The sequence below is a fragment of the Scomber japonicus genome, chromosome 9 (assembly GCF_027409825.1).
Source record: "Scomber japonicus isolate fScoJap1 chromosome 9, fScoJap1.pri, whole genome shotgun sequence".
In the NCBI taxonomy this organism is placed as follows: Eukaryota; Metazoa; Chordata; class Actinopteri; order Scombriformes; family Scombridae; genus Scomber; species Scomber japonicus.
The window spans coordinates 13,495,969-13,522,563 of record NC_070586.1 but is presented as its reverse complement, the minus strand read 5'-3'; the positions used below and the strand labels follow the sequence as shown (position 1 = coordinate 13,522,563).

The window sequence follows — 26,595 nt, the reverse complement described above, 5'->3', positions numbered from 1 at the left end:
TGGCAACCCTTAACCTTCTCGTGTCTGAGCAGTTTCTTTCCTATTAGCAGTGCCTCAGCTCTCTTAAGATGTACTGTGCTATCAGCAACAGAAGGTTGACAAATTAAAAGAAAAACCAACATAAGGTGTCGTGGGAAGGTGTTGGGCCATCACATGCCTCCAGAACAGCTTCAATGTGCCTTGACATTGACTATACAAGCCTCTGGAGGGATGAACACCATTCCTCCAAAAGATATTCCCTCCCATTTGTTTTGCTGATGTTGGAGGGGAGCGCTGTCTAACACATCTGTCCAAAATCTCCCATAGGTGTTCAATGACGTCTTTCCCCTATAGATCTAAATGCAGATGTCACTTTACTCACTGTTTCTATTTCAAACACCAGCCAAGTGAGTAGTCTTTGTGACTGAAGCTCCTGCCATCTGTGCCCCAACAATGAACCCTCTGTCAAAGTCACTATATTTTCCTCTTAAAATCAACTGGGTGTGCTGAGCATTTTTATACAAGCCACAGAGCATTATTGGATGTTAATTGCTTAATTGTATCATGCAGTGCACCTGTGTGGAAGCATCTGCATTCTTTATGTTTCTCCACTAATTTGTTCTGGTTCTTCCTTTCATTTGTCAACCGTGTGTCGCTGAAGCACTTGCTACAAGCACCACATGTGGGGTGAATGAAAATCAGCGAATATGAAGTGGTTAGGATTTATAGTTCAAATATTTCAAATGTCATGGAATTATAATTAACATTTGTCTTTTAGTTTCAGTTGATGTTCTATATAAATGTATATTTAAATTCCAGCTGTTAATAATGACTACTCATTGCTTAAAGTGGATATATCATACACATTTCCAGGTCTGTTTATATTTGAGGGCTATATGGTAATATTGTTCCATGTCTTGCAGTGGAAAATTATTATTTATATTATACTGTGCCATTGTCCAGACCCTCAGTTCAGCCTCCATCTAAAACAAGCATTTTAGGTCTCCCTCCAGATGAGCCGGCTTCAGCTCAGGAGACTTTCACTGGCCACATATAGGTGACATTGGCAAATAGTGGTAGTCAGATGTCACTTCTTTTTCTTGTTCTTTACTCGAAATATAAAATTCTCAAATACATCCATACATGTTGGAACCCAAATCTGATCCAACATATGTGAGTGGACAATGTAAACAACCTTCGCAACAAACCTACAGAAGTGACAGCTGTTTGGGGGTATGCGTGATCAATCTGATGTCATCACAAGGAGGAAGAAAATGTAAGCGTGCAGATAAAAAGCCATCACATAAATCATGTCCGCTTTAAACATGTAATTTTAACAACCAACATTATTATTGTAACATTATGCATTAATGTCCCCTGAAAATCAAAAGATGGAGCAAATTTCCCATTCTTGCCCACTCTTAGCATGAGAAAGGAAAGTGCTACTTTCATCAGACCTGTTTGGTTAAGACTTTCTGTGTAGCTCAATTGTGCAAACATGGATAGTACAGATCTGTCACTACACACTTTGGGAGCAAACACACTGTTCATCACAGTCTAAAAGCACAGCTAGAATTGATACACCATTATTTCAAGAAAGACATTCACCAGCCTGGTATGAGTAAAAGCAAAAGCCTTGTGACAGCATTGGTAGAAACAAACCAGTAAAATGTAACACAAGCCTCAGGTGCTTCTTCACCAACATGGTCATCACTTTCAAGGTCTGACATTCAAAGAACAAGTAAAGCTTCCTTCAGGAAATGCTAAGGGTAATGATGCCAGAACAGCAGCAGGTGGTTTGGTAAGTGCACAGCAAGAAGTAGAATTGTTACTGTGGCTGGATGTTCATACAGATGGTATCAAGACTTGACCTTCAATTAACCTCCATACAAAAGCCAATAATGAAACATACAATTTTCTCTGAAGTCTGCAGGTCAGAGGTCTACGTGCATTAGGGATGGAAATTACAGATGGAATCATGATATGTTACTTTCACAATATTCTTCCCACTATTACATCACAATAAAGGTGAAGAAATCATCTATGATATATCATGATATCTGTAACTGAAGAAGAAAGAAAGAATCATTCAAGTTTCACAGAAAAGAAAAGCTGCCAAGTATAAATAGCACAGCACTGCTAACTGCAGCCTCAGCTTGTGAGTTAGCAAGTCAGATAAGAAACAACAAAGAGGCGATAACCTGCTGATAGCCTAAAGATTTATTCCTTTTTTGTGGCAATTAACACAAGACACAACCCGCCAATAACTAAGAGCTATTCAGACCATAACAAGATAGTTGGGGCTGACAAGTGACAATGGTAAACTAAACATTAACATGACAAACAGCAGAGATACGATGACGTACTGACACTTTGCCACAGACACACTGAGCCTCTCGTAGAGCCGATTTGCTCAGCTGCAACACAGGCACCATACAGACATATTTACAAAGGGCCATGAATGTGCTTCGAGTGACTGTCAAGGCTCTGGCAGACGCTGCCACAGAGAGTGTGACAGCTGCTTGTAGCTGGTCTGTTCAGTACCTCCATAAGGAGGCGGCAGGTTGTGGCACTCTGGTAGTGATGAGCCTAAGTAATCGAATCAATTCTAAGCAGCTCTAAGTATAACTCTTTTTTTTAAGTATCTCTATTTGGTGTCAGTGTATTGATAATGTATTGCAAGTGGAAATATGAGTTTTTTGTCCCACCCAAACATACAGATCATTATAAATCAAATAACTGTAAGTGCTTGAAGTAAGATACAATTTCAGAAAAATTAAACTGGATTATTAACATGCTGAAAAACTGGGGCATCTGCGCAACAGTAGCCATTTTAGTAGCTTATAGAGTTTTTTTGTTTTTTTTATAGCCCAAAAACCTGTTACTGAACTTTTACCACCTCATATTTCATCTGAAATATTAACAAGCAGTACAAGACTGGCATTCTGAAAAAAACAAAAACAAAACAAAAGCAGAATAATGAACAGTTTTTTTACTCTACATATTTTTCTTTCTTGGCATATGTGTGACTATGAGTCCATCTTTGCTTTAAAAGTTTTAAAAAATATGTAAAGAATTCAGCCACAACTCTCTTACTACATATTTTTCAAACAGTCAGGCTGTTTTAGCTTGACTTGCAGTTGAGTGTTTCTGGAAGTTTTCAGCAATTGTCTTTGGAGGTTTGTGAGCTTGTTGTGGTGTTGTTTCTGGTATTTGATGAAGGTGAAGGTGTGTTTTCAACAAGTCCTAACTGCTGAGATCTACACTTTTACTTCCCCTTACTGCTGTTCTTTGACTCTCCTTCTATTTTCTTTCTTTCTCTCTCTCGCTCTCTCTGTCTCTTCAATTTTTTCCCGCTTTGTTTTACCTCTCCTTCTCGCTCTTCTTTGTCTGCTCTCTCTCCCTCTCTCTCTGTCTTTCTCTGAAAAAGAAAGATTAAATCCATTCTTCAGTGTCCTCAAACCTCCAACTCAGCTGTTTACTTGCAAAAACACCAATACACTTGTTCTAAGTCTGTGTGTGTATTTGTCTGCATCGGGTTTTGCATCTTTGTCTGTGTCTCTAACTTTGTGTCTCTGTGTGTTCATAGCAACCTTTTCAGATGATTAAAAACATAGTCAGCCTTTTTAATTTAAGACCCCATAGCCAACTTGTCTACCTTAATCCTTCAATTGAAATGACAAAGCCTCTATGTTTTGTTTGTCACAAAGCATGGAACTTTATAACTCGACGACTTTGAATTTTTTAAGGGTAAAATCATCTTTATTATTTCATGAGATTTGGGAGGCTTGTTTTAACAAAACTTATATAAAGCTTTTTAAAGTTAAAACCTACATGCAATGTTTGAATGCCCTGCTCTTTCCAAACTGAATGTGACTTCACATTTAGTAGATGTTTTATTCTCCATGGGGACAAAGTAATGTCTTATGTTAAAAAGTTTCTGTTCTATTCTTCTCTGTTTTTTTCTTTGAGAACTCTTAAAATGTAATCTGTGACAGAAACATAGCGCACAGTTGAGGCCAAATATTCAGAAATGTTATCCCACTAAAATCAAAATGATGGTTGGTGGTTTCTTTTTCATGTTCGTATCAGAAAAGGAGCGATCACCACTGATGAATGGATTTCCTTTAATCGAGTATGATAATTAATTTAATCAGGCACACAGCAGGACACAGGAGGAAATCACAAACAAAATCAGTGATTCACTCATTCTTACATTTTTTTTATTTTGTTGTAATTAAATAATTTAATTGTAATTATTAAAAAAAACAAAGCTTCATGGATCAGCAGTATTAAATTGGGATTATAAAAAAGGAATTTTCCTGTATCTTGGTGCAGTGGCAATCTCCAAAAAAACTTCAATAAACAGATTATTGATCTGAGCTAATACGAGTTATTATTACCATGTATGTGCAGTACTTTTTAGTGCACAACAATGTCGAAAAGCCATCAGCGTAAGAAATAAGAACTGAGGAGAAAAATAGAAAGGACTTTTTTCTGATGACTTAGTAAGTTGAGTGAATAAATGAAGGTAGAGAATGGAATGTGAAGTATTTATCTGAGATGAGAGTCTTTGAATGTTATTCAGTGCGTGTGCTGATAGATTTATATTTTCACAACAATTTTGGAGGTCACAACTTACTTCTTCAGTATTTTCCACTTTATGTATTTACTAGAGAGCAGTCCGTCAAGTGAGGCTTGATGCCCTTTTCTATGTCTGATCAGCAGTTCTTCTCTGTATCTAAACTATCAATGAACTGTTGTCATGGTAGAGCAAAAAAAAAAGCATCACCTTCTGTATACCAGAGGATTTCTGCAGGGAAAGACATTAAGAACAGTACATGTAAGCATTTAACATATAACGTTGCTATAAAGAATCCCTCTTTTTTGTATATTGGAAACAGTCTGATATATTGTGGACTTTTAATCTGCACCTATTCATAAATGAAAGCGGAAAAAATTGCAGTTGTTCAGTCGGAAAAACAATTTGTTTATATAAAAAGCACAGACAGCATCATTCAACAAGCTCTTCATTGGCACTTAAGCTGCAATGTCCCCAGCTGTGTGTGTTTGTGTGTCTGCAACTAGTCATGCATTACTTTGTGTGTGTGTGTGTGTGTGTGTGTGTGTGTGTGTGTGTGTGTGTGTGTGTGTGTGTGTGTGTGTGTGTGTGTGTGCATGTGTGTGTGTCTCCTCTGTTTTTACATCATGTCTCTGGCAGCTCTTCTTGAGTTTATTTGGCGCTTTGCTCCGAAGCCCCGTGCCATGTGGACACAAACTCAGAAAGAATACACTAAAGAGAATCTATGAAAGTTTAAAGGAGAATTTAATTGGAACAAAAAAGGGGAGGGAGGGAGAAAATGAGAGTTATACATGAGGCTAGTACTGAAACTAAATAAAAAGCTGCAAGGAAGGGATTGAAAAATACAATAGATATTTCAAACACATAATAAACGTTATGTCTGAGCAAAGAAAATAAAAGGTCGTAGAAGAAACACACAATACAAGTTTACTCTTTAACAAGGCTCTTACAGCTAACTGCTCAATTATAAACAGGTGAAAATAGGTGAAGCAGCTCTTAAGTCTGTACATTATTTTCTATTTTCCAATTATGTTGTTTAAAGAGAACGTGTTTTTATAATAATAATTGTTATTTAGTTATTTCTTCACAGGGACAATGTACATCATTATACATTTTCAGAGAACTAAAAACATAAATGCACCCAATTGCAGCCAAGGGCTGATTTCCATTGGCAGTCCCCCCTGCCAGATGTTACAGGGGAGAAGGGACTGCTTGGGGTGTGTAGATGGAGTGTGAGATTGCAGCAATGCAAAATCTGGTACATAGATCTTATTGTGGTTTTGATTGATTATAATGAATGACAGTGGTAGATATATGGATATTTAGGGGTTAACGTGCTACAGTATAGTGCTGATTTCCAAGTGCTGTCAGTGTTTGTGTAATTTACATGGTCAAAGGTCCAAAACTTCAGCTAAATGTAGGTAAAATGCTCCCTCTAAGACAAAAGCCCAGACGTCAGCCTGCTCTAGACCTTCTGTTTGTGCCATCAGACTGACGACAGATTGTTCACATGTAACCATAAACGGCTCTCCATCCCATAGCCATTTTGGCTAAGATTATTAAAAAATAAGATACAACACACTCAGCTCACATCAATATCATGAAAGCCGGTAGTATTAATAATGAAAAATAAAGACAGACAGCACTCCAAATTGACTTTTTTAATTGCCTCACAGATGTTTGGGGCAAGACGCTCTTCTTCAGCGTTTGACATGATGTAGATTACTAAACTTAAAACAAAAATAAATAAATACAAGATAAAATAACAAAAGAGAAAAACTAACAAAAAGACCAAATTGTATTCACTTCATAAGAAACAAATAAAGGAAATCTCCTCATTCAACTCACTGAGAATCTCCTATACGCCTCCCTCTGGTGAAGGATTCAGTCATTGTTACCTCCTCTCCGTGGCATATTCACTATATTGCTTAAGGTTGTTTGTGTTGTCCACTCACATATGTTGGATGGGCTCTACCGTGTATGAATGTATCTGAGAAGTTTCCATTAAAAGTAAAGAAAAAGAAGTGAAATCCTATGACTATTGTTTGCTTATGCTTATGAGTTGCTGGCCAATCAAAACAGAGTGGGTAGCTGAGAGAGGCCTTAAAGACACAGGAGCCTGTTTCAGAGAGTGGTACATAAGGTACATAAGGAGTTTTTGGAATTGGAAATCACGCAAACATTTTCCAGTGTCCCAGAATAAAAATATAAACCTCAACATGTGCCCGATATGACCTCAAGTAATCTTATTTTATAATGTGTAATTGAAAATCACAAACAGAGCACCTGTGCATCCTCCTCTAACCATTCTTTATTACTCATTCAGGGTCTATCCTTCAATGCAGCAAAAGGAAATCAGTATTTTGTAAACTTTAAACTAAAAAGTTACAAGGCTATTTCCTCACATTTTCCAATTGCTGACAAAATTAACTGAAATTTAATTTCTCTAAAAGGTTCCTCTAGGGCATATCAGAATTAATTCAGCAAACCTAGTAGAAATGACAGACCTGGACAATGGCTACAGAAGCAGTTCAAGCAGAACCATTGTGCATTCCCCTTGACTTCTGCTGTCTTATACCGTCATTGGAAACTGAGCCCTGCCACAGTAACCAAGTGCTGTTTTCACACTGATTTACACCAGGAATATGATTTGGAGAAATAGTTTGAGGCACCAACAGTCTAACATCCCTTTGATGTTAACAAGCGGTAAATCAGGTTTCAGAGAGAGAGGAAGATGAAGAGGGAGACTGTGCAATGGGGGAGGGAGGGCAAGGTAGAGACAAAAGAAAAAGAGGGGGTCAAAAGAGGGGAATAGTGGATGTTGGGGGGAGATATCAAGAAAGTTAAAGGGACAGAAGAAAAAGAAAAATTAAAAAGAGGATGCAGAGTGAAGAAAAGGGTTGGGCACCTTTCCTTTTTATGTCAGGGGAGCAGAAGCAGGGAGAAGAAAGTCAAATTTGAAATAAATTAAAAGGTGAGAGGAGATAGAGAGGAAACGGTTTAGCTCTGATGTACGAAATGTTAAACTCTTTTGAGATCAAAGAGTATCATAGGAAGCCAGAAAAAATGTCATATCACACAAAGTATAAGTCCTGTGTGTGCTTGTTTTTGTTTATCAGGGAAATGAGAAATTCCATCCACAGCCTGACCTGGTCTGAGACACAAAACATGAAGTCTGCATTTTAATATCATATTCAATGGTTAAAACATCAGAAACTCTAGAAGCAGACAAATGAACCCTCTCTCCACATCCTCTTTACCTTCATAATGAATAACTATTTAACGCAGAGCCAAAAATGTTGGCTAATGCAGTCTGGCAAGTTGCAACCGCTTGGCATTACTCTCGTTGTATGTGTGGAGCAGGAAGCCTGACAGAATGATTCTGTTGCAGAGCGTGTGCGTTGGCAAACCTGTCTCCGAAAAATGATCTTGATATATACGATAGCATTTTTTGCCAAATAGCCTATATATTGTGGGGGAATAGTAATTGCAGCCTGAAATAGTTTTATTAGAAACTTTTCGTTCCCTCAAGGAAGTGTTACCTTCTTGTACTGAACAAAAGTCCTGGAGTCGGGAGGGTGATGGGCATACAAAGCAGGACTTGACACCAAAGGCCAGAATTCTGGGATAGACATTAAAAAAAGGAAACAAGTCCTGTGTTACGCTTTAAATGTACATTGACTGATTCAATATTTAATCAGGCCACAACCTTTCTCTAAATGAAACCTTGAATGCTTAAACATAACCATAACAATTCTAATCATGGTTTGTTGTGCTTTGTTGTACTTTGTGCAGCAAACAAAGGCAAACGAGTAAAATGAGTATCACCCTTTTTTTAGATGCATGTATTAAAGAACATTGCCTGCTATGTTGATTAAAAAGAAAAATATCTGTTTCCTCTTAAACATATGTGTTTCATTTTAACAGAAAAGGTTGCTCATGGAACAGGATAAAATAAAATGTGTTTGCATAATTTTACATTTTAAATGAAAGTGTATAAAACCTTAACACTGAAATTTAAACTTGTTTAAAAGCATGAAAATAACCTTTAATATTTGTGTTATTTAAATGTCAAAATAACTTTAATAGAAACACAAGCCTGACCTACCAAGTAATGTTACATTTTGTCAAACATTTGCATACCTCAACATGCAGCTGACTGCAGAGTGGGGACTGTAGCCTATTGTTTATATATAACATTATATACATTAATGTATATGTATATGTATTAATATACATATCTAAACATGGAGTGAAGGAAAGAAAGTGAGGTGATACCGAAGGGAAGGAAGGACTAAAGGTCGGCAGGCTTGAAAAAGAACGCAGCACAAGGTGGAAAAGCATTGAAAAGAAAGACAGAGTCCAACAGACTTTGTGAGCCTGAGAGTGAAATAAGAAGGGGTGGGGAGAAAGAATGAGGTGCACGGCAAGTGTGGCATGGAGAGATGAAAGAGGGTGCAAGATAAAACCGGAATAAAACTCGGACGGGGAGAGAAGGAGGATAAGTGTAGGGTAAAGAAAGAGTGGGAGGAGAGGTTATATACATGCCACGGATAGGCAAATGACTGTGGAAATGAAAAAGAACAGACATAATGAGTGGGAGGGACAAGACATTTGTGCAATAAGAAACGGAGAAACCAACTGGTTGGTTTGGCAGCAATTGATATGATTTAAAGTTTATTCTTCTTATAGAGTTTCTATATGGTTTTAGTCTACTCTTTATATTCATTGAACATTGTAGTTTTTCTTGACAAAATATTAATTAAAACTTGCTGTCCACTGTCCAATATAATTTTCTGTAGTAGTAACAGGTACTAGACAGGTACAGAATATAAATCCTGAGTGAAGATAATATAATATTGTATATACCACAGTAAAGCATAAGAGCTTAGCAAACCATCACATTGTGCCCACATTGGGTTATATCATTCTCTCCTTTCATGAAGCCATTGTTGGTATATTAAAAAAAAGAAAAAAGAAGCAAAACAAAACATGTGGGACGATTTGTTCAAAAAACGTCAACTCAATCAGTCACACAGTCAGACACGCAAGAAGGGTGAAAATGAAACTGACTAAATCCTGGCTTTTTCATTGTTCTGCCTGTCAGGTTGTCTGTTAGGGTGCTGTCCACTTTCTGAAATACAACCATATTAATCCAGTGTCTACAGACATTTCTTACACTTCAGTATCAATACCATTTGAATAATCTTGCTCTAAAAGTAGATATCTGCATTTCCATAATCATGGAATCTGAAAACTGTGAAACAAGACATTATGAAAATGCCGCTCCTCTAAAAAATTACTATGTTTGTCTGTGTGTGTTTTGTGTTTGTTTTGTGTTTTAAGCAAGACATTTGAGAAAATGAAATATTATATATTGTCTTTGTTGACTGACAATCTGTGTCTGGAGTAAAAGAACAATAATATTATATTATTATTATTAGTTTATTATATTAAACAACATTAAGTAAACAGGAAGAGACTACTGGTTATGACTAGAGAGACAGTTGCCACCCAATGTGTATTTGACCATAACTGACTCATGATTAGAAACACATACACTATTATTTGTGATGCAATACTAATTACTGTTAACCAAATAAAACTAAGATAAAACAACATTTTTATAATCTCTACTGGTTCCTCTCAAAAAAAAAAAGTTTGAATTTGCTCTCTTGCCCTGTTCATATTTTCGAATAGCTCTGCTAAAACCATTGGAGCACTATTCAAAATGCAGTGCAAAGGTTGACCGTATCTGCATAAGTTCTAGTGGGTCCAAATTAATAACACTAATGTCTCAAAATGAATGTGATTTGCTTTTTTTGGGAATGTGGCACATTTAATGTATCACTTTGCATTGGTGGAGGTGATAAGAACTCCCTCGGTATTAACAAACCCAAAATGCCATCGATGTGACAGGAAGAAGGTATGGAAGCATATTATTAACCTTTTTGGTGGGCACTTTTCAGAACAGAGTTTCACAAGTGCTTTACAAAATGAATAAAAATGTAAGCAACCAGTGACAAAATATCTTATTTGCTGCAGGAGCACGGATGTTCAGATGAAAACTCGCTCCAGATTGAGTTAAGTCTGTTTGAGGTCAGTAGGAAATGTCAGCTCACTTTCTCCTTTTCTGCTCTTTTTTTCCCCCTCTCAGGTTTCCCCAAACTGTGACCAGGTTTTGGTGAATGGTAAAGAAATGCGTGGTCGGCAGTCTTTGGCAGTGAACTTCACCTACTTGCACCTATCTGCTCAGCTCCAGCTCACCGTCTGGGTGCCCAAGCTCCCTCTGCAGATAGACGTGTCAGATACCGAGCTGAGCCAGGTCAAAGGCTGGAGGGTGCCTATCATCACTAACAAAAGGTAAGTTATGTGTCTGACCTTGAAGAAACAACGAAGGGAAACATACAGTATGTAAAGATTATAACTGTTACAACTATCGCTCAAAATGCTGAAAAGGAGCATATCAGATAAAACCTACTGCAGAAAGAAAAGGCAGATATTCTCTGATCATGGTCCATACTTCTTGCCTTCCTTGGTCCTTGTACTTGCTCTGTTTGAAAAGGCAGTCAATTCAACAAAAAGAACTGAGTTTTCAGCATGTGTGTGTAAAAGAGACAAGAAATAGACAGTATGAGTTATTATCATTGTAAGTGTGGCTCCCCAAGCTACAGAGTCCAAGCATAAAGCTGACAGGTGCTTCAATAAAACTCCATAGTCTTCATTTCAACAGTTTACTGAAAACTTAACACTTCAAATGAAAAATGAAAAATGAAACATGGTAGCAAAGACATAAAACATAGCACAAAAAGTACAAGTCGCACAGGCAAGTAGAGACTAGTGGTGTCCAGGCTCACTCACAGTCACAGACGAGCTTCAACTAAATGAACTAACAAGCACAGGCAGCTTTTTAAACATTTTAACCAATCACAGAGCTCATATTATTGGTCCCAATCAAGCACACTGCAATGAATCTATAGAGTTGCTCATCCATAGCAAATCAAAGACAGCAAAATGTCAATTATTTAAATATATTTATCTATTGTATGAAAGGCTCTAAGAAACGTATGCGATTTTTATTTCATGATAGCAATGGAGAGGGACAAGAGAAGGAAGTAGTGCAATCTCTGAGTCTGTGTGTGTGTGTGTGTGTGTGTGTGTGTGCGTGTGCGTGTGTGTGTGCGTGTGTGTGTGTGCGTGTGTGTGTGTGTGTGTGTGTGTGTGTGTGTGCGTGCAAGCGTAGTATAGTGCTTATTGAATGGAGCAGTTGAGAGCATATTGCGCTCCAGCCAGTGTATAATTTCCTATGAGGTCAAGGCCTGCCTGGCTATACTGATGACAACTATTATGGCTTTAGCATCATTGCCACTGAATGGCGCATTCAGTCATCAAAACACACACACACACATACACACACACACACATATACAGTCCCTCATATGGGAGACAATGCAACTGGGTGGATCTTGTACATGTTGATGTGTGTGGAAGGTCCGAAATGAACCCCTGCCAAGAGCCAAATGTGAGTGCATTTTCCGTTTGGTGAGTAAATGTTTGTCATGTAATAAAATATCTCGCATGGTGGCTTGTAGGAAAGTACTCATATTTGTCCCTATACAGTGTAGACACACACATCATATGTTTTTATGTGCGTCTAAACAGTGCCGCCAAACTGTAGGAGTGCTTGAGACGGTCACACTGTGTCTCCTTCTGTGTGTCTAAACAGAAAGAGACACAATGGAGAAAAATAGACTTAAAGCCTACAGTGCATGATTCACACGCCGTTACACCAGCTGTATATATTTATCAACATAGGATGATAATTTTGTTTCAAATTTCGCTCTGGCATAAAAACACAAAGAGACCTCTATTATGAGTAACAATGAAAAGTATCTCATAATTATTATAAAGTAGAAGGAAAGAATGTTCTACGCCAACTCATAGCTTAACATTGTCTTCCTTCTGTCACTTGGTTTTACCTCCCAGGAAGGTTGTTTTTTTGGTCTGGTTTGTTTCTGTGTTTGTTTATTTGTCATTTAGTAGAAAATCTCTGAAATGTAATGATTCTAAAAGCAATTTGGTGCACACAATGTTGTTTTGGATCCAGTTGCATATCCTGGATTTGTTTTGTTCTCAATTTTTGTTTAACATTATGAGCTGAGAGTATGTACTCACAAGCTGCTGCCCTTAGTTTACTTTAGAAAAATATGGTCATGTGTATCATGTTATTGTCTGCAACCATTAATATATTTTGATGCAGATCTCAATGTTCTATTAAGGAAATGAGAAACTGGAAGGATTATGGAGCCATGGCTCTGTAAGTTGTTTATACCTATTTCTATTTTGGTTCCTATATCTCAAACTCCTTGACTCTATGGTAAACCTATAAGTTTTGCAATGGCTACATCTGTTTTCAAGTGTGCACATGTACGGAGATGAAGATGTTTTTGGAATCTATTCTCGATGTATAGATATATATAAGGAACATGGTAGCAAGACATTGTCTCATTTAATGTGGAACAGCAACCTCCAACAGACTCTAGCACTCAAATTTAGAAAGAAACTTTGTTTTTGAGGCTCAGATTTTAATAATAGCATACAACTTCTAACACACAGACAGACACAGTTATATTGATGAAAATCAACTAAAATATCCATGTGCTCTTTCTTCCTTTCTTTGGTTTACAAGTTATCATTCCGTGTCTGTGTATACAGTATTTTCTCTATAAATGTATGGTTGTGTGTTTGTCTAAATGTGTATGTGTGTGTGTGTGTGTGTACAGTACATGCATGAGTGTATGCTCATTGGTAATCTGTGTGTTGCTTCAATTCTCCATCTTTTGCCTGCTATACCATTCTGTTCTGTTGGGCCAATTTTTCAATTTCACCAATTTCTGCTCAGATAGCTACCATCCCGAGTGCACACACAGACACAAAAAGACACATACACACACACACACACACACACACACACACACACACACACACACACACAACTATATCTCTCCAAACCACTATCTCACGGAGTGAAACACAGGAACTATTAGGCACACGCTCTCACAAAGACACATAGCAATGGGACACTGGGATATGGAAAGAGAATTCCTGTAATATTACCTGGATCTTACTCTCCAGGACAGCTAGAGTACACAGAGGAAGTCCTGTGTGGGTGTAAATGTATGATCCTGTGTGGGCCTGCCTGCATGTGGTTTTGTATAGATATGAGACAGGACTGGAGAAGAAAAAAGATTTTTTTGTGTTTCTCTGTGTGTGTTTGTGTGTGTGTGTGTGTGTGTGTGTGTGTGTGTGTGTGCGTGTGTGTGTGCGTGCGTGCGTGTGTGCGTGCGAGCGTGCGTGCGTGTGTGTGTGTGTGTAAGAGAGAAAAAGAGATCCACCACTCGGGAGTGAGGGAAAGAGGTTTTCTGTCTCAACACTGATAGTGTATTCAAAGCATTGCATTCACTGATTCGTTGTATTCATTTATTTGTGGTTGGTTATTTTGCCTCCTCAGGTGTGAAATTACAATACTTTTTTATTGTGTTTAAGATATTTTAAAAATTTGAAAATACATGGCATCAAAAGTTTGGACACACCTTCCTATCCACTTGAATGACAAAATGTCCAAAACCTTTGACTGTTACTTTGATTGTCTTTGTTTTGAGCACCAATTGTTCTTTATTAGGAGGCAGACAGGAATGACAAATAGCAACAAGACAAAACAACAACACAGAGACGAGGTGCAGATTAATTATGTGCAGATTTTTTCTTTTCACTTTAAATTACTGATGAATACGGCGGTGTATTTGCTACTTTATTGAGATTAAAGAACTCTGCCCAGCTTGACACAGGTTTTAAGATATTAAAAAAACACTGTGAAATAATCGTTTATGTTTAGTATGGATTTTCCACAAAAAAGTTTAGTTACCTTGTTAAAATCCTTGATATGTCATCCTCTCCTTTTCATATCATTGATAAAGCTATATAATGTATTAATATGCACATATTTTTGATTACAAAAGTTTTAAAAGCTGCTGGTAATGATATGGTGTCTTCACCACAAAGTCCATTCACAGTGTATGAACACTGGAGGCTTCAAGATTCAATATATCACTTGTATTAATTGTATACTGACCACTATTAACTAGTTGTGATGTCACAAAATAATGATTGTAAGTACACCTTAAACCAGACCTGCCTGTGCCCCCCCCGGCTGGTTTCCTCTTTTGTTGTTTCCTGTCATTTGCATGGCCCTCGACCCTTATTCTGAACATCATCACACACAGATCAATAAGTTTTGTATGTTTTTCTGATGTTACCCAATTTGCCAGATTGTCTGTAAAACACAAAATCCACACACAACATTAAAATCTCAACCCATCTGTCACTACAACCAAATCCACATTTTAGAGAGAATATTTTACACTACGCTGTAATTTTTTATTGTTCTGTTTTATTCTATTTTAGCTTAATTTTATTTCCAATTTAGCACTTTTTATATTGCCATGTGTTGCTTTTATATCCTGTCTTGATGCGTTTTATGTTTTATGTAAAGCACTTTTAATTGCCTTGTTGGTGAAATGTACAATGGACATAAACGTGCCTTGCCTTGCGTGACTTACAAACTGATTCAATGGGTGTCTGTCTTTCCTCCTGTCCTCTGTCCTCCCTCTGCTACTGATGTGATTCAGGTACCGCTACCTGCAGGTACTGCTGGTAGAGAGGAGCGGATAATTTGCCTCAGCCAACAGCTTCGTTTACAAGAATTCCCCAAATTTAAGATACGTGGAATACTCAGATAAACAATCAGGCAGCATACAGACAGCTTTCATGTTATTAGTTTATTCTCTGAACAGGTGGTTTGATAAACTACCTGGCTTTTTACTTAAGACTTTTTTTTGTACTTACAGTAACGAGTGTAGCTGCCATCAACTCGAGTAAACTATTATTTTTGGCTTCAGGGTAAACACATTTATGGTGAGCACAGAGAAAACTTTCCACCTTCAGCAGATGGATGTGAAAACAGCCTTCTAATGTCAACTCTGCACTTACATCGTTATGCAGAGTGAAGCTCAAGTATTTATCTGAAGGTGCAAGAAGAAAAACACATGTTTGAATGGAGGGAGAATAAAGGTGCTGAAGAAGGATGAAATTCAGTTGATTGAGAAATACTCAAGATGTCTTTTGAAATATACAAAACAAAGTGTTTGTAGTAGTTCACCCTGAGCTCCGGGAATCTGAAGCTGTATAAAGAAAGAAATGTGTTTTGTGTTTCGGAAGCTGACTATGTGTTGACTATGTGACTATGTGTTGACTATGTGACTATGTGTTGTACTTTCCTAAATATGTTGCTGATTTTTGCTGATGGGTAACCACATAGGTCCTGATGTGTGAATCAAAGTGGTTCTAAAGGGCCAGGACTACAATATTCACTACACAATACAACACTACCTCTGAGTCTTTGCACCTAAAACAAGAATTTAAAATGTCCGTGTTATTGTGTGTGTGTGTGTGTGTGTGTGTGTGTGTGTCTGTGTGTCTGTGTGTCTGTGTGTGTGTGTCAATAGATAAGTGGTAAAGTGCTTTGCATAGATATGTCAATGCAGCCATTTGCCATTTACTTTAGAAAACATGGCACATAATGTAATGTGTTTGCTCTGGAGGATACTGTGTGATCGCTACTCAAAGAGGAAATCTTACCAGCGTTTCCCCCTCAATGTGAATAATGTGGGCACCAGATTTTGACAAGGACGAGAAATGTACATAATAAAATACAAAATATATCTGGTTCTGCAGCATCGATTTTAACTGGCAAGTGTGAGTCCGACAATGTTGTAGGAGTGCAATGCTGAATCTTGCACTTCCTGAGATACACTGGGGCTCCATCCACAGGGAAAATTGATTTTAAACACTTTCAGTGCTTCAGCCGACAGAAGTAATAATACTTCAATTTTACTCTTAAGAAAAAATACAGCTGGTATTACCTAACAATGGAGGACAGATAAAATTCTACTGGGCTTTGTCTATCAAGGCCAGCTACATGTGAAGTAATTTACACACCCAGGCATTCAAAGAAATGCTTTTGCGACTTAGCTGTTTTAAAAGTGTCACATCTGGATTAAAAACTGTGTCTTTTCTTTGACGGCGAGCGTTACCTGGAGCAGAGATTATACAGTAGATTACCTGAAGCTGAGTGTGGAGTACAAAATGGCATTTAATTACCAGATAATCTTACCCTCTCTTCTCCCTTTCTCTCTTTTTCCCTCTCTGTCTCATTTACCTCTTCTCTTCGCAGACCCACCAGAGACAGTGAAGATGATGAGGATGATGAGAGGAAGGGCAAAGGCTGTACCCTACAGGTATTATTTGATTGCTTTTCATATCACATCTTTAAAGATTGCTCTTGAAACATTTTCTTCAAAAAAATATTGCTTTAGGGACACTAAGCTGTTTTAAGATCCTGTGTGGTATTATTGTGCACTATTTTTTCTATAACGCATGCTGTTCACAATTAAACATGAGCCCACACTGTAGTTAAGTATCAGAGTCTAATTTAACCCTTCTCTTGACCCTTCAGTACCAGTATGCCTTGGTGCGGGTTCTCACCCATTTTGTCGCAGAACCTTCTGACCCAGGAGGAGAGATGGTCTACATGCTTGGCACAGACTGGCAGGCTGATATCACTCACTTGGTCTTGGACCAGCTAAAGGTAGACATAAAAAAAAACCAATCCCTTCTGTTCGAGCACTAATAGCAGCTCTTCATCAGAGAAGTTTTTAACACAGGAAGACAAACAATTTGCTTTTGCATTAGGTGAGAATATTGATATCACGCTCTTTAGTATGTTTGGCCTTCAACTTCACAGAACAGCTCAGAGAGAAATATACTTACTGGCACCTCCAACACTTCCCAATTAACATGTTGTATATTGTTTAATCTGTACAAAAACAGTGACGAACAACAGTTAATCTTTCAATCTGTGCAGTGTTTCCACTGGTTGGCTGGCAACCTCAGTGAAATGATGAGAGACTCAGCTCATGTTCGCCAAGAAATGATAACTACACGTGACACCCTTTTTTTAAAATGATAAATTTATATTTTTATATATTAAACAAATAAAGATATAACATGTTAATTAGTAAGCTTTGGAAGTAATGGCAGGCATATTATCTTTAGAGAGAGCCAAGCTGTTTCTCATTGCTTTCAGTCTGTATGCTAAGCTAGGCTAATCACCTCCAGCCTCTGTCTCTGTACTTATAATGTGCAGACATGAGAGTGGTATACCTTCTGTAACTCTCAGAAATAAATCTAAGAAGCATATTTCCCAAAATACTGAACCATTTCTTTAACACTTTATTATTAAGAGTGGTGTTTGACTGCTGATTAGCAGTTAAAAGTACTGCTATGGCAGGATGAATAAACTCTGACAGCTGTCTTTGTGCTCCACAGGTAGAAGATCCACGTATTGCTAGACTGATAGATGGACGAATTTTGATAGGACGGGACTTGGGGATCACCACTATACAAGTACGTGCCCTCTGTTGTACACTCATCTCCATACTATTTATCTTATTTGTGTCTATTTTAATTAATAGTATCATATAAACCACAAAGCAACCCATTCTCTCTAACTAAAGCAGCATGAAGTTGACCCCTTAAGTACTATCAGTGGCAAAAATCTAGTTAAGGCATAAAGCTGAGGGGAGGATTAATGAAATGCAAATTAAACAATTCATGGTCCAATTAAATGTTAATTAATTTGTTTGAGCTGCCTTTTCTTGTCATATGTTGCTAATTATGATTTTTCAGGGATATAATAAAACAACATTTTCTCAAAGTATAAACATTTGCATGTGTCAAAGTCTGAATCAACTTTGAAGCAACTTTTATTGTAAATCTATTCTATTGTAATATACTCTAAATGTTCTTACATCCTGGAATCAGTAAAGTTTTGAACCATGTAAATATTGCATTTTTGACCGTTAAGACTTAAGAAAACATATTCAACATCTGTAAATATATTTATTAGTTGTTGGACAATTAGTGTAGAGAAGGAGGGTTAAAAATGAACATAATTTAGTTCTCAACACTTACATTTGCATGATTGCTCTCAAAAGTATGTTGTGCATATGTTAGAATTGGACTGGCATTGAGTTTAGTGCAGCAGTAGGGGGGATATCTTTGGGATTTTGGAGAACAGCTGAGTGTGTGTTTGCATCCGTCCAACTGGGGATTGCTGCATGTACACACACACACGCAGATGCACACACACAGACAGCTGTGCTCTGTTCGGGAGCCAGGAGAGATAATTTATCCAGCATTCCCATCGAGATGCCTGAGTCGACAGCCGTCATTTGATAGTTTGACATTTCAATTTTACCCCCCAGCTCAATCTCCCTGAGTTTCCCCTCTTCCCCTGCTTCCCCTCTCCCTCTCCTTCCTTTCCCCAGCAAGTCTCCCTTTCCCGTCCTCTTATTCTCTGTCTGTGTTGAAGAGCAATCCCAGAGACGTCAATCATTGCATTTTGTTACCACGCTGAGGGTGGGATTGAGTTTGACGCCCCGACACGTTCGTTGAGAGATTTTCTTTGTGCACCAATCAGATCTGCCTGTCCTCCTGTCGTCAGGCGGAGTAGTACACTACTACACGGGACTCCTAATCTCTATTACTGTCTGTCTTTCTGTTGCTGCCTACCTCCCTACATCTGTACCCCAATCTTTTTCATGTTCTCTCTTTCCCTGCCCCCTCTCACTTTCTGTCTTCCTCTATTTGTCATTCTCTGTCTGACACCTACTCCATTTTATTCTCCCTTGCTCACTGTCTCTCACTTATACGCTTCTCATTCATTCGCTTTTAGCTCTTTAGTTTTGGCCCTGTGTTTTGTATGCTGATACATATAAACTGATTCCATACATCCCACTTAAGCTCCCATGTTGTTTGTACTTTACATGTGCTCCCTAATTGTCTCTCTGTGCATCGTGATTCATAAGATTCTGTTGTTCACTTTATTATAATTTTTTAAATTTTGAGGCACAAACCTAACCCTAACCCCACCCTTTCTTTTATAAAACCTTACTCTGTTTAGGATTTTTCTCTCAAAAGACCTCACAGACATTAAGTGTTAACACAGCAAATACAAAAGTTGTCACGAAGTCCAGTTTTTTCATGAATGCTTTAATGTGTTCACGATTGTATGAAAGTGTTTTTTTATGTGAGAAGACTCTTTTGCAATTGTAATGATGCAGATTAATTTCAGCTAGCGAAAACAAATCCTTTAAGTTTTCTGCAAGTCGTTTTACAACAATTTATGCATCATCTTTTGCAGGTGTTGTCCCCATTGTCTGACTCCATCCTAGCAGAGAAGACTGTGACTGTGTTGGATGACAAGGTAAAAAATAAATAAATAAATAACACATCACTTTGTCCTTTATTTGCAGGATGTAGGTCCCTTATGTTGGCTAATACATGCTCTACTATGGTTGTGTGTTGTTAAATCTCACTTTGCAGTTCATTGGTTATACAAGGCGTGGGTATTTAATGTAAATGACTAAAAATGAAAGAAAACATTTACGTTGCCTCGCAATGCAAATGAACACATTTATCAGGTTAGTCTGAGGAAATTGAAGCCCAGATTATTTGTATATATTGTATAATGAGCAATACATGCCGAATCATACAAGGTATGAAAATAATAATGTAATTTGGGAGTCCATAAAGTCATCCATCATGGGCCATTGAAGACTTACTTTAATACTAAGCATGCTATGTGTCTTTAAATTGCTGGTTATAAATACTGTATGTCCCTTTTTGCCACTGTTATATAATATACTATTTGGTAGGTTAGCTACCTAATTTTCTCAAATAGTATCCAAAATTCAATTTACTTCCAAATTTGAAGTTGATTTACAATTACTTCTTTCTTTAGCAATTAAGAAAACCATTTTGGTGTACTGTAGCCAAAAATCCTATCTCTCAACCAACTAAAAAGTAGACTTTTTCTGGACCTCTTATCCATTCTTGCCACTAAAAGGAAAGCAAATAAGAAAAACCTAAAAATGAAAAAACAAACTGAAACACAGTGGCTTTCTCTGATAGCCATAGAAGTAACAAAAGCTAGAAACATTAAGCACCTATGATGGCATACTTTCACCGTAAATGTTAAGTACAGTATCTCTTGTCCGTCTAGGTCACCATCACAGACCTTGGAGTCCAGTTGGTTGCATCTCTGTCCCTCAGTATGACAGCGAGTCCTGGAAATTACCAGGCTATACAGCTAACAACTACAGCAACGGACCTGCTACACACACCCAAACAGGTATGAGATGTGTACACACCACACAAACACACACATAAAGCAGGAGCATGCAATGACACACTCACATGCGCCGGTGCACACATGCACAGATTAAAAATATCTCCATCTCTGCAGGATATCATATTCTCCCTGGATTCATTTTTTATCAGATTTTCTGAAGGTAACTTGCAATCACATGATAAACATAAATAGACACCTCATTGCTTTTGTATAATTCACACAGACGCACACACAGGCACTGACGGACCACATCTTAAACTGTTAACATGTCTACAGTAAAACCCCCAAGGTTGTAATCACTGAAGTTAAACAGTAATTCTGTGCTGAGAATACCTTATCACTGCTATCTGTCTCACATAATCAGCTTCTAATTAGGAGTGTGCAACTTACAGTTTACAGCTTATCTTAGCTACAGTTACAACTACCTAAACGTCTATAGTTATAATACATAATACATGTCTACATATTGTCTGTTACACTGAGGTTGAAAATACATACATTATAAACACATTATTAATGTGAATTAACTAATTGTTTAAATTGAAACTACATTTGTCATAAAGTACATGACCACAGATGTAGAAGAAACACACAGACACATCTAATGAAGTGAAGACACACTCCTCCTTGCTCGACTTTGTTGCCAAGTTATTCTTGACTCTTTAATCACATTGCCAAGGGTTATTTTATCGCACTATCTCAAGCTATTATCCCTTACACCGCCCCCACACACCTTTCCTTCTCCTTCCCTCTTTCGTTCTTTTTTTATCGAGCAATACCAAGTTATAATTTCTATCCGAGGGCTAATTGGACAGGAAGCAACTCATTATGATTAAAATATAGATCTGTTCCTGGTTTTTATTCAAACCGTCTTTCTTTTTCCCGTTCAATCTGTCGCTCTTTACCTACATAATTTACCATTACCTGTGGAGTAATGATGAAGCGATGGAGAGGGAAAAAATAAGACAGGAGGAAAAAAGAAAGGAGTGGAGGAGGCAAGCACAGAAGACAATTTAATGTGAAAACATTGGAAAGAGAGGAGAAGAGATAAAGTGTTGTTCTTCATATTGGTGCTTAATTACTTTTGTAGGGAGGTTTTTGCTATGTTTTACCTATACAATCTTTTCTGTGTTCTGATTAAAGAAAGCAAAGGGTCTATCCAGGGAAATTAGTGAGGCAATATCACATAAAGACAAGCAGAAAAGAAGAAGTACATTCTTTGCTGAACTGATTTTATTTGTGGAGTAGCTGCTGTTGGAAGAAGCTTGTTGACAAAACTATTCTTCCTGGATGTACTTGTGTTCATTGTGAAGAAAAGGAAGAGATGGTGACTGGAGAAAGAGAGTGTGTCTGTGCACAAAGCAAAGTGGATAGATTCCAGTTATTACTGTTTACATGTTCACCTGTTTGTGTGTTGGTGTGTGGGTGGATGGATGGAGGTTGAGATATCTTTTATTGTGTTTTGCACGGTAAGTAGCAACATACTATTGATTTCCATTGTGATGGAAAGGCACACAACTTAACCATTGTACAAACATATCATGCTGTCAAGCTGCCATGGCCAACACCATTAAATACTTTACCCCAGGGAAGACAGATTTCAAATTGTATCAGGATACAGTGCTGATGAGAGCAGTGAGACTGAACCAAAACAGAAAAGTTGTGGGCTTTTATGGACAGCACAGTCATGCAACAATTTATTGTCTCCACTATGAGCAATCCCTTTCACATAGCTCACAATCATTTGACCCATTGCTGAAATGAAAAATATAATTTGGTGCCACTTTAAATACCAGATCACCTGAACAAATCTGAATGGTAAACTGAAAAAATGTATTTGTCTAATCATCAATGCATCATCAAAATGTCCATCATAAGCTACCCAGTAATATAGTAAATGATAAACATGGGCAGATATGCCAAAGTTATGCCCATATAAGTTATGCCCATTTCCCATTTTGACTGTTTTGATCACAGCCTTCCAATTCTGATTCTTCACTGAAACAATTGTATTGTCCGGTGGTCAACAGTGAAGGATGTAAAGAGATTGTTACTGAGGGCCTATGTAAACTTGCTCATATATGACATTGAGAAACACTCTGAATTAATTTAATTATGTGGGAACTAGAATTGTAATTATACTCTGTTTCTTCCTCTCCTTCAGGAAGCAGCAATCAGTGCCTGGATCCAGTACAGTGACGGTTCAGTGACACCACTAGATATCTATGATCCCAAGGATTTTCTCCTCTCTGCTGTGTCATTGGATGAGAGCGTCATCTCCATAACCAATCAAGTATGAGCCATTAGCAACTTTCTTTGTCTGTGTTACAAAACTTACTGATAAATATGACAGATAAAGTGTTACCAGGCTGAAAACCCCCTGCTGTGTTTGGTTAGCTTCATGTTGTCTGTATTTCCTATTAGGAGCAGCACTGGCCAATTGTAGTGGCGGAGGGTGATGGTCAGGGGCTGCTGGTTCGCGTAGAGATGGTCATCTCAGAGACCTGCCAGAAGTCCAAAAGGAAGAGCGTGCTGGCATCCGGAGTTGGCAATGTAATAGTGAAATATGGCGCAAAGAGCGAGGAAAGAGGAGTGGTGGAAAGAGGTGGCCAGGAGGATGGAGGAGGGATGGACAACAGCACCAATGAGCAAAGGACGAAGGACGGAGGAGAGTGGAAGTCAAATAGTGCAGCAGCAGATCGAGAGGAAGGAGCCATGAGAAAGGTGAAAGGAAAGATTGAATAAATGAGAAAAGATGAATAGAGATTGATGTGAAACCCCCCCTACACTTTTTTCATAAAAATGAAACATGTTTATGTTTAATACCATTTACCAGGTTAGCTCAACAACCAAGAGCACAGTGATCCATCGTGCTTCAGGTGGTAAAGCTGCCAGTGGAGGCAGCAGCAGCAGCCGAGGCAGTGGTCCAAGCCAAGCAGGGGACTACAGTAGTTACCCAGCACAAGTGGAGGTACCTGGGACTGGGGATGGTGAGCTCACCCAAACCACCAGAGGACTGTCTGACCTGGAGATTGGGATGTATGCCCTTTTGGGAGTATTCTGTCTGGCAATACTGGTCTTCCTCATCAACTGCGTCAGCTTTGCTTTCAGGTAAAACATTGTGAAAATTGAGGACTCTGTTGTTTTATAATTTGAAGAGAACTTTTATAAACTGAAGCGAAAAAATGTGTGTTAGTATGTTAAACAGTAAGGTCTCCATCCAGTTACATCATGGTTTAGAAAATCTCTGTGAACCACCTTATGTACCTACATATCAAGTACATGACATTAACAATGTGTTTAGACGCTTAATCTAGTCCTCCATTGTTTCTACAGTGCACATGTGGCTATTTATTACATGTCTTATACTTTCTGCTGTCAAACAAAGATACGCCCATTGTCAACAATAAACAAGCATAACATCATGTAATTGTAATTTCATTGTCTATGAATTACTTGTTTTCATCTGCAGATACCGTCACAAGCAGGTCCCTGTTCTGGAGGCAGGAGGCAACATGAACCACGCCCATGACTGGGTGTGGCTTGGCAACGAGGCCGACCTTTTAGCTGATCACTCTGACCAATGCCAGGGAGGTCTGCCAGATGAGTGCACCACCATTATTGACCGTAATGAGGGAGGATACGAGGAAAACAAGTACTTGCTGAACGGGGCTGGTAACACTTTGGTGATGGGCGTGGGCACAAGCATGGGCACTATTAGTGGGAGTGCTGGCACAGGTGGACACCGAGGCATCACCCATGGACAAACCTTGCCCAGGTCCATTCCAGAACCGCATCAGTGCCTTTCAGCAATCACTGCTGGTGGCAAAGACGCCACTGGCCAAGCAGAGCATCTGAATAATTCCCCTCGAGCCACGGCTGCAGCTGCAGTTGCAGCCGCCAAGCGCAAACGTGTCAAGTTCACATCTTTTGCCACTGTTCTGCCCAATGATAATTCGGGTGGGGGTTCATACACCAACTCCTCAGTTCTGGTGACCAATGGGAGCGAGGATGACATCAAGTGGGTGTGCCATGATATGGACCTAGGTCAGTCTGAAATCAGAACCTACATGGAAAGGCTACAAGACAATCTGTGACTTGGGAAGAAACTGAGAAATGGAGGGGCAGAGGATGAGTGCGGGGGGAGGGGGGAGGATAGACAATGAGTACAATTCACCTGTAATGCCTTTGCAATGGATGAAGGGAGGGAGAATGGGAGGAATATAAGGATGAGAGGTGTAAGCGGTTGACTATGAAAAGTAAAGACAATAGTGAAGGGAATGCGAAGTGTTGAGAAGATTACTGAACAGACAAATTAGGGGATGCTTACATTTAGCTTCCCTTAGCCTAAGGAAAACATATTGTGATCATAAGCTCAAGCTAAAACAATGGTAGCAAACAATAAATAACATTTGTTTTATATTATTTATTGTGAAAAGATTTGTGTAAAAGTCAATAATAAATTCTACTATTGGTTATGAATGTTTATTTTCGGAATACCAGTAAACCATTGTGCTATACAGTAAATTCAGGGTATGTTACTGGACAGACATTAATATGCCACTATACATTTAAACGAGGATGGCAAGAATGTCTTGACATTCTTCAAGTCTTTTTTACTCATATATATTGCCATCATTGGCAGTGGCTTCTGATTGATTATTGATAGATCTAGTTTTAATATTATCCTCATCCTTGTGTCATTTACCTGCCGAGTCTGCTGAATGGTTGTATAATGAATTACTGACATTTCTGAGACATAGATGCACATTAAAGGTACAATCTGTTTGGTTTTGTTCTCTTATGTGGCCCGTTTCCTTTTGGCATTGCTCGTAAGAAAATATAACATAAAAATATATATGTATATTCCAAATACTCGACTATAAAATCAGGCATTTGTCGGTGGGCAATCTTGCTCTTTGTTCAAACAACAGAATGTGTCGAGAGTTGGAAAATTTGTCAGACAAAAGACTGTTTCTCCCTTGGATCCAAGACAGAGGCATTTAAACTTGCACAACTACAAATGGGAAAGGACATTAGCCATATTTGAGCTTACTTCCTGTTTGATGAAACTTTCCAGCCAAATGACGGCTTTCTCCCCGTATTCAAAACCAGTCCTGTCATCCCCTGGCCCCCTCTCCTTGTCTGTGATTGGACAGCAGTAGAAACTTTTTGAACTGTGAATTCTGCAGTGAAATACGGTGTATTACCGTCTGTAAACTAAAGGGGACTGACTGAGGTGTCTCACATAAGAAGGAGGCTGCTTGGTCTTTGCCAAGCCTGACCGAACACTTAATAACGAGGATTATTTAAAACAGAAACCATGTAGGCAACAAGATTGACCAGAGTACCTACAATGTTATCCACGGAGCTAACAGGATATACTGAATGACTTTACAAAACAAATGAAAAATGCAGTGACACTGTTGAACATCTAACGAATAGATATGGGTTCATGAAACATGTTTGTTCCTGCTGAACGATATTATATATATATTATTTTCCTTTTGTTTGTCCTTTTTGATAAATAGAATGTTTTTTTATTATGTTTTTCTCCTAATTTTTTGCCTAATTTGGGAAGATATTAATTGTAGCTTTTTATTTTGAGAGATTTATTAAGTTTTTAAGGATATATGATTCTTTTTTTTCTCCTAGAGATCTATTTATTTAAATTAACAATTGAGAGGGTGAGGAAGGAAAGAAAGCCCAAGGGCAAAGGATG

The 26,595-nt window shown here is 38.2% G+C and overlaps 1 protein-coding gene across 1 annotated transcript in view; it reads left to right on the top strand.

Moving 5' to 3' along the window:
• The window catches only part of si:dkey-215k6.1 (transmembrane protein 132D), a 198,481-nt gene extending 173,511 nt beyond the window's left edge, over positions 1-24,970 (top strand). The window contains exons 7-16 of the mRNA XM_053325498.1: positions 10,719-10,924; positions 16,854-16,917; positions 17,136-17,267; positions 18,008-18,085; positions 19,884-19,946; positions 20,745-20,873; positions 23,038-23,166; positions 23,298-23,597; positions 23,710-23,984; positions 24,346-24,970. Of these exons, the coding sequence (XP_053181473.1) occupies positions 10,719-10,924; positions 16,854-16,917; positions 17,136-17,267; positions 18,008-18,085; positions 19,884-19,946; positions 20,745-20,873; positions 23,038-23,166; positions 23,298-23,597; positions 23,710-23,984; positions 24,346-24,970 (2,001 nt within the window). The remainder of the gene's footprint in view (positions 1-10,718; positions 10,925-16,853; positions 16,918-17,135; positions 17,268-18,007; positions 18,086-19,883; positions 19,947-20,744; positions 20,874-23,037; positions 23,167-23,297; positions 23,598-23,709; positions 23,985-24,345) is intronic.
• The last annotated feature ends 1,625 nt before the right edge of the window (positions 24,971-26,595 follow it).